At 35.5% G+C, this 12094-nt stretch overlaps 1 protein-coding gene across 1 annotated transcript in view; it reads left to right on the top strand.

Moving 5' to 3' along the window:
- Nucleotides 1-3938: 3938 nt before the first annotated feature.
- ANKRD31 (ankyrin repeat domain 31) overlaps nucleotides 3939-12094 on the top strand; it is a 154584-nt gene continuing 146428 nt past the window's right edge. Inside the window, exon 1 of the mRNA XM_079146035.1 lies at nucleotides 3939-4228. Within this exon, the coding sequence (XP_079002161.1) occupies nucleotides 4125-4228 (104 nt within the window). The 5' untranslated portion in view covers nucleotides 3939-4124. The remainder of the gene's footprint in view (nucleotides 4229-12094) is intronic.

Raw genomic sequence — 12094 nt, 5'->3', positions numbered from 1 at the left:
GCAAGCAAGAAAGCAGCGCACAAAAGAGAAAGGTAATAGAAGTAGCTCAGTTTCCAGTCCACCTCCGATAAATACCCACACAATTGTTGCTGCAGGCGATAATAAATATCCATGGGATTATTGCCGGGGGCGGCGACACTTCCTGTTGTCTATCTCGGCAACTCATCTATTTCTTTTGGGCACACATCTTGTTTATCTACTTGTGTATTATTTGCCTCATCCACTATACCATAAAATCAATAAGGCAAGGACCCGTATTCTCCATCACGGCACTGAGTCTCACTAGCATTTGTGGTTTTGTATCCATGCTGTTGGGTATAATTTTGGAATTTGTCTTCCTCATGAAAATCTGAGGCAGCAGAGCTGACAGTGCTTTAATTCACCTTTACAATGAACAAAGAGTTTCCAAATTGGAAATTTTTTGGACAAGACTTAATTGCCAATATGCAATTAAGCAAATAAAATTTAATTATAGTTTTTAATATTTAGTTCAGTATACAATACTATTCCTCAAAGACCCAAATTTTGATATAATCTAAATTTTATTTTATTTTACTTTGTACTTTTTAAATGAAAATTTACGTGTGTTGTGAAAACTGTCAGAATTAAAATGGGTGTTGCTTGGATTGATCCTAACATAAATAAATAAAGCCAGATTTTTGAGAAGGAAGAGTCCTTATGCTTGATTTCCTGATAATAACTACCACAAAAGACTGCCAGAACCACAGTATTCTTTGTACAAAGCTCACTGCAATCAATTTTTGTTTTTTGGGGTTTTTTTTTTTTTTGGTCGGTACTTGGGATTGAACCTAGGAATACTCTACCCCTGAGTTACATCCCCAACCCTCTTTTATTTTTTTTATTTTGAGACAGGGTCTCACTAAGTTGCCCAGATCATCCTCCTCCTCAGCCTTCTGAGTTGCTGGGATAACAGGTGTGTCTGCAGGCTGCTGTAATTTTATACCTAAACTACTTTTGATAGGACATCTATCTAGTTCAGTCTTAGACTGGCACTGCCCTTATTATTGACCCTTATGATCAAGAATTATTGTTTCAAAATATCTTATGTAATTCTTCTTATGTATGCTTTTAAAAACTTTCCTTTGCTTCAACCTCTAAATATGCTATTAGTTTACTGTGGCATGGGTATTCTCATTGCAATACTCTACTAGTTCTCAAATAAATATCATTATTCTTTGGAAAATCTCTTTCTGATTGTTATTTGGGTAGATGTTGTAAAAAGTATATGTTTTTCTTCAGTTTTTCTGGCTAATGCATTCTTTTTTAATTTTTACAGACTGCATTTTGATTCATTGTACACAAATGGGGTACATCATTTCGTTTCTATGGTTGTACACGATGTAGATTCATATCATTCGTGTAATCATACATGTACCTACGGTATAATGCACTCTTTATTAGTATTTACTTTAGCAATCAATTTCATTTTTAAATATTTTAACTTTCCTTTTTTATTCTCTTAATTTAAGAGCTCTCACTCTCTTCTATTTATCCTACAATATTTAATTGTTGAAAGAAAACAAGTTATTTGTCCTATAGAATCTCCCACTTTCTGGATTTCATTAGTTTTACCCCCTCAATTCTGTTTCATAGATCCTTCTACATTCTTCTCTTGTAAAATGACAGGAGGAAGATATCTGGTTATCTCACTTTTAGTAAGATTAGGATTGATCGGTGGGTTTAGTGTTGTTAGCCTGATCCATTCATTATAAAATTTACCATCATTTTTTTGACTAATGATTTTAGCAACTATGATGATCATTGCCTAGATCCATTGTTTTGTGGGTTATAAATGCTAAATTTTTTATTCTTTCATTATTCTGTACTTGTTAGCTATGCTTTTCTATAAAAATACATAATATGTACTATTATAAAAAGGAATATCTTGTCCTCATTATCTCTCGTTATCCTGAAATATATATTATTCAGGAAAGACAGAATAAATACTTCATTTCCCCCTTTTTAATTGTAGAATAAATGATGCCTAGCAGCTTCCAAAAGTAAACCCTTATCATTTTAAAGAAATGCTAGACTTTTATATATTTGATGCATTTAAATATATTAATTCAAACTAATTAGAAAGAAAGCTGAATTCTGTTTCCTCTCAAACACTCTTTGAGTATCTGATTCCCATCATGCTTGACATATCTGGGTACCCCTGGATGGTTCAGTCATACTTAAACCAGTTTGAATTACAATGCAGCCTAGATCTAATGTAGGTGTCCTGTACATTCTTCCACTTCTGTATTACACTGAAACTTTGAATTCTATAAAATCAAACCATTCTTGATTTTTTTAAAAATGTGATTTTTTTCTTTAAAATCACACTGGCATTTATAAGGTTCATCTCTGCCATTCCTTCTTTATGCTTTGAAGATTAGCAACTTTCCTGAATAAAATAAAAGAACTAAAGATACAAAAATAACTGACTCTTTTCTACTAAAGGAAAAGACATTTTAAAAAGGAATTTTAATTTCAGACTTAGAAGTTTTCCATACTTAGCTTAAATCACCAGATATTTAGAACAAGTACTATTACCAGTGGAAAATCACCTCTTGATCTAGGACACCTGGAGCCACAGACCAGCCTGTGCCGTGTATGCATCTTCCATGGCTATGAAAGTAGAGCTGGATGATCAAAAGAGTGAATGAGCAGGAGAGTAGATAGGAATTTAAACAGAGGATGCAGGTGAGCAGGTTTGAAAAGAGCAGGGGTCTAGTTCTTCCCATATTTATTACTGTTCTTCCCAGAGTTGAGATGAGGTATATTTTATTAGTTTAAAAGACAAGTTCCAACTATCCTGGCTTAAATATGATCTAAAACAAAAACAAGAAATAGAAAAAAACCTCTTAATCTAGGGAAATGGCAGTGGTTTGAAGAGTTAGAAAATTCTATCCTATTCATTTACTTGACAAAATTTTAAAGACTTAATATGTGCTAGATACCAGAAATTCCAAGGTGAATGCTAAATACTTGTTACAGGAAAGGAGGTAGTCTGTCCTGAATGGAAGCTCACCTGGCTTAGTTTAAAATTAGTCATGCCTTGCTTAACCACAGGGATATGTTCTCTTGGGTGATTACACAGTTGTGCTAACATCACAGGGTGTACTTAAATAACCTGAGATGTTGCACGTTACGAGGCATTAAAATCTTTATCGATTGAAATGTCACAGTGCATGACTGCAATTTTAATTAAACCCCTTCAAATACACTAAAACACATCAAATATGTAAAATTATAGCACTTCATTAAGAATTATTTTTGGAGGTTGCTAGGCACCACTATTATTCTAAAAAAATTCATTAAAGGGAAAAATAAAGTATTTATACGTCCCTTTTTTGCACAATATATTTCTGGAAGTGTCAAGGGAATATACACATACCAAATACATCAATTAGACCAGTCTATCTAAAAGCTTCTGATAAACCTATCTGTTTTGCCTATCTTGCAGAGGGATTAAGGTGAAAGAAAGAGCCTGGTGGACTGCAAAAACATTCTTTGGGTCTCAGACCACTTTCTGGCTTTAGAATGCAGTAGTGAGAGCCCGACTGGTTGAGGCAGGCAGGAGCTGACAGCGCTTTCTGATTAGGATCACAAGCACGAGGCACTTTGTAAGGTGATGTGCGGCCGGTTCGACCTGGGGTCTGCAACGCTGCCTTTTAGCTCCTGCGGCAGCAACCCCAGTGGCCTTGTCACCTAGCCAAGAAGGATGGAAAACCCAGCAGACCGCCCACCCGGGAGAGTTACTTCCAAGCTAGCCCGGAACCAAAGAGGATTCGCGCAAGCGCTACCGGTCACTTCCGGCCGTCGGAGCCGAGGAGCGGGGCGGGGCGGGGCGCCGCGGGCGACTCCGACGTGTGGCTTGCGGCTGCCCCCTGCTGGCGGCGCGTGTGAGACGACGGAGCGGGACCGCCTGGCTGTCGAAGGCCGCGCGCTGCTCCTGTCCCTGAGCGTCCTCTGCTGCTCAGAGACGCCTGGCTCTTGTCAAGAATTTTACTATTATTATTTTAAACACAATTGCCCCTGACCCGCAAAGCGTCCTTTTGCTTGCTGGAAAGGGGAAGTTAGAGGGGAGTAGAAAAGATCCCGCCTTCGAAGAGAAGATGGAGGAAGGCGCTCAGGGCCCAGACTGGGACAGTGATGAAACCGTGATTGAGGGGTCGGTGACAGAGAGCGACCTGGAAGACGAGGAGCTTCCCTGGAGAAGGTGACCGCAGTTAAACTGCAGCTTCAAACCCTTGTGTCCCTGGAGGCCCCAGCGCTCTTGGAGGCCCTCAGGGTTGAAGATGTGTGCTTGTGGGCAGGACTGGAGCGTCGGGGGAGGGGATATGTTACAGGGGGCAAATCGGCCACGCCTGCGCTAAGAATTCCTAAATAAGCAACCACAGTCCGCCCCTCGCCCCCCAGCTACCGACAAAATAAGGTTTACAGTATATGGCCGTATGGCTTTTACAAAAAAAATTATTTCCTCTTAGACTGGGAGTATATTTAAGTCCTTTTTGCACAAGCAAAACTGTTTTGGGACTGAACTCAAACGCGTTTTGCTTCGAACAGCAATTTCCTCAGGAAAAAGTATGTGTGATAGGGAAACTGGGCCCTACCAAACTAAACGGATGTGTAATAACAAAAAGTTGGTACTTCAGTTTGTCAAGCTTTTCTTAAACATGTTCTCAGTGCTAGATACAGGAAGAATTGAAAGGATGAGGCCGCTTGCTTTTGAGTGAACTTAAGACCAGGAAAAGTACTTCAGCAGATAATTTCAACATTACATGGGAAATCGAGGAATGGAGGTATTTCTGAGGTGGTTTAGGAGTCCAGAGAGACTCAGCCTCAACCTACGTGATTGTCAGAGTTTTTTAGGGTTGGCTTATGAATAGAAGCTTGAAGGTGGGTTAAGAATTATCCAGATGTGGAAGAGGTTGAATTCTTGGCCAAGGAACTGAAGGGATAAAGGTATAGAGGGACATGGCATTTGTTTTATGTGTTTTGGAATGTACAAATGCTTAAACCTTACAGAATTGTAAAATAAGAAGTGGAGAGTAGTGCAGGAGGAAGCTAGGGTAAATCCATGTAAGGCCTCATGTGTGCTCTGCACATCATGGGAAGATGCTCATCATAATTAGTTTTCCACTCACTCTGGTATGCCCTAGATTAGGGGTTTCAAATTTTAATCTGTGTATAAGTCACTCTGGAATCCTGTTAAATTGTGGATTCCAGTTTAGGAGTTCTGTGGTGGGGTCCAAGTTTCTGCATTTCTAAGAAGCTTCTAGTTTGAAGCTGGATCCTCTTTTGCAAAACAAAATTTGGAGCGAAGTAGACTGTAGAAACAGTGGGAATGGAGGGGAAAGGCGGTCAAATTTGAGAAATCTTTAGGAAGTAAATTTGGTTGGAGATGGTATTTGATTATATAAAGGGGGCAAGGGAAAAATAGGAAAACCAGGTTTCTGGTTCTTTTATGTATATATATCGTAGAATATGCTCTTGTTGGTATATAGAGAGGATTTTAACAAATGCATGGAGTCTCATAATCACGACCACAATCAAGATTCAGAACAATGCCATTGTTCTAAAAAAAAGTGTCTGTGCTACCCCTTAGTCAAACTGTACTTTCCCCCCTCAGTTGAAGTTACTGTTCTCTTGTATGTAAGGTAACGCTTTTCTCTATTTTCAAATTTTTTCTTTGTTCTTTTTAATTATACATGAGGGTAGGATCCATTTTGACATAATTATAAAAGCATGGAATAGATCCCATTCTAGTTCCCCTCTCCCCACTCCCTTCTCCCTTCCCTCTACTGATCTCAAAGATTTTTTTTTCTTATCTTTTGGTGTTCAGCAGTTTGATTATGGTGCATGATTTTCTTTGTTTTTCCTGTTTGGAGTTCACTAAACTTCATTCTGTAAATTCATGTCTTTCACCAACTTCAGGAGATTTTCTCTCGTGATTTCTTCAAATATATTTTTCTGTACCAATCTTTCTTCTTTCCTTCTGGTACTTCAATGATGTGGATGTTAGATCTTGTAATATTATCTCCCAGATCCATGAGCCTCTGTTTATTTATTTTTAAAAATTTTCTCTGTGTTTCAGATCATATAATTTCTAATGCTGTTTTTGAGTTTCATTTATTCTTTGTCATCTCTATTCTGTTGTTGAGTCCGTTTGGTAAATTTTTTATTCCCAATATAATTCTTCTCTAAAATTTCCACTTGGTTCTCAAAGTTTATATTTCTCTCCTAAGAATTTCAACCTTTCCATCCATTTGACTAGTGTTCATTTTATCTCAAGGAAGATGGTTATGATAGTTGCTTTAAACTCCGTTTTCAACACCAGGGTTATGAGGTATGGGATCTTTTTGATGTTTATTTTGGATTGTATCCTGGACATTTTGAATGTATTATGTTGTGAATTCTTTTATTTTTTAATAATGGAGCTTATGTTTTTAAAAATATTTTAGTTATTGATGGACCTTTATTTTATTCATTTATGTGTATGTGGTACTGAGAATCAAACCCAGCGCCAGCAAGTACTCTACCACTGAGCCATAACCTTAGCCTATGTTGTAGATTCTTGACCTTGTTAAAATCCTTCAGAGAGTACTGGCTTTTGTTTATTTTGACAGTCAACCTGACTAGTTGAGACTTCATCTTCTGTTTTGCCTTTTGTATGTATGATGGTTGTATCAGTCTTTCCTATGCTATTTGAGTCTGTCTATGTGTACCAAGGAATTGATCTGGGTCTTAAGCAGCAGTTAATATCATAGTCCAGTTCTTTAAGTCTGTTATGCTTTCTAGGGTCTGCTCCACATATGGAACAGTTCAGAACTGTGTCTGGAATTTATGTTGGATCATATACAGGTGATTCCCCTTTTCATATCTCTTCTTCAGGATTCTTATACCCTTTTCACTCCCTGTACCCACTTGGTATTTAATAGGAGCAGAAAGACAGGTTTCTCTTTAACTAGAACAATTCCCTATAGCTAGAAGAGACTTTAGAGCAAAGAATTAAGGAGAGAGAGAAGACTTACACAGACTCCTTTTCCCAGCTCCTTTATTAGAAAGAAGTTTTTTCTTTAGTTTTTAAGTGCCCCAGATGCCTGGTTGGTATTAGTACAGCTCAGAGGCTGGGACTGGCCTTGAGGCAGGGCTGGTCGGACAGAGGGAAACAAAAGAAAACCCAGAGATTTCTTGTACACCTTCTGGCATGCTGGGGTCCCTTTCCTTAGTCTTCTGGATAAAAATATAGGGATTTTCTTTCTTTTTTTGGGTGCTGTGTTCTCTGTATAGTTCTGGGATTAAACCTTAAAGCTAGTAGACAAAAAAAAAAAAAAAAAAAAAAAAAAAGGACTGAACAAACAAACAAAACCAAAAGAAACAATAAACTAATCCGCTATTATTTACTTTTTAGAGTTCTCAGGTAGTTTTTAAAAAGCAGTTTTTTAGAGTTTTTAGTTGTAATGCGTTCGGGAAATAGGCTACAGATAGCTCACTATCTTGGCAGGCCAGTCTTCCCTCCCCACCATTCATTTTTAAATACTTCTCTGCAATGTGGTAGGAACATTCTTTCAAATTTCCTAGACCAACATTAGTGTTCTTTCATTGACATGGAAATACAGTCAAAGTCTAAAGCAGAACTGGAGCTAATGCCCTGTTTTTGGTTTTCCTTTTCTTCATCTTTGTTACGTGTAATTCATTCTGACTGTTTTTCATGTACAAGCTCCAGTGAGAAGCACAGATCCTGGTAGGGCAGAGATTTCCAAAAGGCAGAACTTTATACAGTTGTATATAGTTAAATATTCCTTAAGAACTGCAGCTACTAAGATGTTTTTGATGGGAATGGAGTTTGATGACCTTTGAGACTACAAAAGGCAGTACTTTCAGAAGAAAGACTTGAAAACCTGATCTTGGTCTTACTGCTACCTCTGGAAATCTTGTCCTGAGGTGCATTCAGTTCTCCTTGTGGCTCTGTAGGTATTGCTGCTAATTGGTAAAATTCAGGTTAATAACAGGGTTTTGTTTGCTTGTGATTTCTTTTTTCTTGAGGGGCAAGATTCATGTTTCTTATATGTGTTCTGGGAACTTATTACCAAACCTTATTTTCTGTCTCAGAATCTGGTATGTTAATAGCTTAATAATATTAAGTATATGTCTCAATTTAATCCTATTCAGAATTATGGAACTACCTTATTGTTACATGAATTTGAGTTTTTGTTCAGGTCAAATCAGGTCCTCTAAATATTATAATTGCACATAGTAAAAAGCTACCTATGAACCTGAAAGATAGGGGTTAATTCTGTTCCCTCAAGGCAGATTAATAATGTATTCATATGAAATGCCTAGATTGAAAATACCTGTTATAATATGTAACAAAAAAATCCCACAATTATGTGTGATTATAAAGTACCAATAAAAATATGGGGAAAAATAAATAAAAAAAATAAACAGAAACAATGAAGTACTAATACAAAATAAAATACCTGTTAAAAAGGACATGCTCCTACTTGAGGAAGGTAGGAACAGAACATAAAGCATAGAAAACATAGAATTAAAAATTATAGTGAATTAGCTAATGAAAGCAACAGTTTGGGGCAGGATGTATATCAAAATAGAGGCTATTGCACTGATTAATGCAGAATGGTTACTATTTTTAGAACCATTACTCTAAAAGGATATTTTAATTTGATTTTTGTGTGTGTATGTGTGAATCAGACTTAGTATGGCATTAGGACTTTGTGTTATCAAAATTTTGATAACATAAAAGTGAAACCCTAAATGGTCATGAAAATTTTCATTGTACTTTTTTTTTTTTTTTTATACTGGGGATTGAACCTAGGGGCACTTTAACACTGAGCTGCATCTCCAGCCTCTTTTTATATTTGATTTTGAGACAGGGTTTCACGAAGTTGCTGGGGCTGGCTTTGAGCTCACAATCCTCCTGTCTCAACTCCTGAGTCGTGGGAATTACGGGCATGTGTCACTGTGCCCAGCTTCATTGTGCTTTAATAAAGCAGTGAGAAGTATTTCAGGTTTTCAGATTTTACCCCTAAATTTTCCTTTCAATGTAACCAGCTAATTTTTCCCTTCCTCTTAATAGTACACAGTGTTTCATCTTTAAAAAATTTTAAAGTTATAGTGTATTACTAAAATACTATACTCATAACAAAGTAGTTGTGGCTTTTGGAATATTGGTTCTTGAGTGGTTTAATGGTTTGATTAAGCTTCAGGAGATTAACGTTTTGTTTTCATTTGATATATTGATTGAACATGAATGATTAATTTTTCTGAATCCCACTCTCTTCATTTTCCTTTTAGGATTAAAAATAATCTTGAATCATTTCTTAAGAAGTAAAAAAAATTATAACTGTGAATTATATATTAGAAAATTATAAAAGTTTACATATTAATTATATATTAAAAAATTACTGTAGTGCAAATTTCAAAAACAAACTAAATGATTTAAAATCATGATTCAATTTTTTTTTTTTTGCGGTGCTGGGGATTGAACCCAGGGCCTTGTGCTTGCAAGACAAGCACTCTACCAACTGAGCTATCTCCCCAGCCCCATAGAATCATGATTCTTAAATAAATTTATGATATAACTTTCTGATGGATATATCAGTATTTAATGGTTTGGGGAAGATTTTTAATGATATTGCAAATGTTTGAATATAATGCTTGGTGAAAAAATGTAGTTTTTAAAGCCTTGTACAGATTTATCCAACCTTCATAAAAGAATTTATAGTTCTTCACATACAAACCTCCATAGAAGGAAAGGTAGAAGAAAATAAATGAAGTCAATACAGGTAGAACCAGGAGATTTCTTATGTCCTCTTCTCTTTATTGCCTATGTGTCCAACAGTATTTTTGAATAGAGAGTATATTTATATGACTCAGAATTCAAGGAATTGTACGAAAGGGTGTAGTAAAGACTGAATAAAAAGTCTCCCTCATCACTGATAAGTTATCCATCCTTTTTTTTTTTTTTAAACATTGACAACCAATGTATTTAATTCCTTGGTATCCTTCCAGAGATATTTTCTAAGTACATATATGTTTAAGAACATATGTAAAACTATTTTCCCAAAATAGAAGCACTTTGTCAAAGAGGTTGAATGTTTATTATCTTGATAATTGAGATTTTTTGGGTTTTGTCTCATGATTGAAAAGGTCTTCTCTTCCATCACAGTTATAAAAGAATTGTTCCTTGGTTTCTTCGAGTACTTTTTGATTCATTTTTTAACTTTTACATCTTTGATTCATATGGAATTTTTTGGAGTAGAAAGTAAAGTATGGATTCAACTAAATTATTTTCTAGATATTTCCTTTATTTTCCTAGCATCATTTTTTGAAAAAAAAAATCACAGTTTCCTCACTGGTTTGAGATGCCATCTCTTTATTACACTAAATTTCCATATATACCTAAGTTTATTTGAAGGGAGTTTTTCTGTTTATAGATCTGTCAATTTATGTGCCAGTATTACACTTTAAAAATATGTTATATCAGAAAATATTATAGGTCTTCCTTCCTCATTGTTCTTATTTTTCTGACCACACTTACTTATTTTATAATGTGAGCTTCAGAATCAGTTTTATAGTTCAGTAAAAAGTCTTATTGGTAATTTTATTGTATAATGTCATTTATCAGTTTATATATGGAATATTAATATCTGATATGGTACTTCTTTTTCCTTTTTTTTTTTTTTTTTAATGTAAACATTGTAATGGGGCTGGGCATGGTGGTGCAGGCCTGTAATCCCAATGGCTTGGGAGGCTGAGGCAGAAGAATCACCAGTTCAAAACCAGCTTCAGCAATTTAGCGAGGCCTTAAGCAACTCAGTGAGACCCTGTCTCTAAATAAAATACAAAAAGGTCTGGGGATGTGGCTCGGTGGTTAAGTGCCCCTGGGTTCAACCCCTGGTATCAAAAAAAAAAAAAAAAAAAAAAAGCAGAAATTTTACCTCTTCCCTCTTAGGGTCCCAGCTAGGTCTGATAATTAAATTGGCATAAGAATAAAGAATATAAATTTAATGTAAGTTTTACATGACACAGGATCCCTTGTAAAGGAATAAAGACCAAAGAAGCAATAAAATCTATGTGTTTTTGTATTAGGTTGAACAAAGGCACTTGTGAAAAAGTAATTATGTATGAAGACTAAAGGGAGATAATAATTAAGGTCTGTTTGTACAGAATTTTCTAGACTAACTCCCTGTAGAAGAGTGTTTCTATTCTTCTGGTTCAGGGAAGGCATCTTTTACATGGGAGTTATTATCTCCTGTTTTTAGGAAGAAAAGTGGGGAGGTTAGAAGAGCCTTCTTACATTGCAGTTTTTCTAATTGCCTTTAGCTTGAAGTAATTCTTAGGATAAAGTGGCATATTTTGGATGTGCCTTTAAATTCCACCTTTCAAGATGAAATTTACATATAGTAAATTTACTTTCTTTAGCATGTATGTTCTGAGTTTTAACAAACACATTCAGTTGTGTAACTATTACTACAATCAAGGTAAAGAGTAGTTCCACTACTTCCCCAGATTCCTCCATGACCCTTTTGTGTTGTTTTTAGGTTAAAAAAGAAAACTAAAAAAATTTAAAGAGGTAAAATAACCCTGACTTTTAGAGAAATTAATGTTTTACGTGAAAACTGCACCACAGTAATGTTATTATTCATAATTGAATAATGAATTTTTAATCATTAGTAATGGCCAGTAGAAATTGAGCCAAGAAAGATGCTTTTTTTTTTTTTTTTTTTTTTTCCTTACAGCAGGTACCTATATTTACTTTCTTGGAAGATGTATTAGAAAAGTTAAGGACTGGAGTTCTTTTTGTTGTTGATTTTGCTGGTACTATTAGGAAGTTTGGGGATTTAACAACCATATAATTAAAAAGAATCAGGAGGGAAAGAACAGATAGGTGAAGGGACAGGGTTAGAAACTTCTTTCTAAGTAGGTCTTGTTTTATTCATTTGGTTTTGGAACATGTAAATGTTTTACATAATTGTAAGGCATAAACATGAATGAGATTCCTGAAAAGCAAAAACAAGATGAAAGAAATGAGCTGAATTATGTATTAATTTAGTATCAT

This window comes from Sciurus vulgaris, assembly GCF_902686455.1.
Source record: "Sciurus vulgaris genome assembly, chromosome: 6".
Classification (NCBI taxonomy): Eukaryota; Metazoa; Chordata; class Mammalia; order Rodentia; family Sciuridae; genus Sciurus; species Sciurus vulgaris.
The sequence above is the reverse complement of the archived record's forward strand: the minus strand, read 5'-3'. Positions and strand labels throughout refer to the sequence as shown.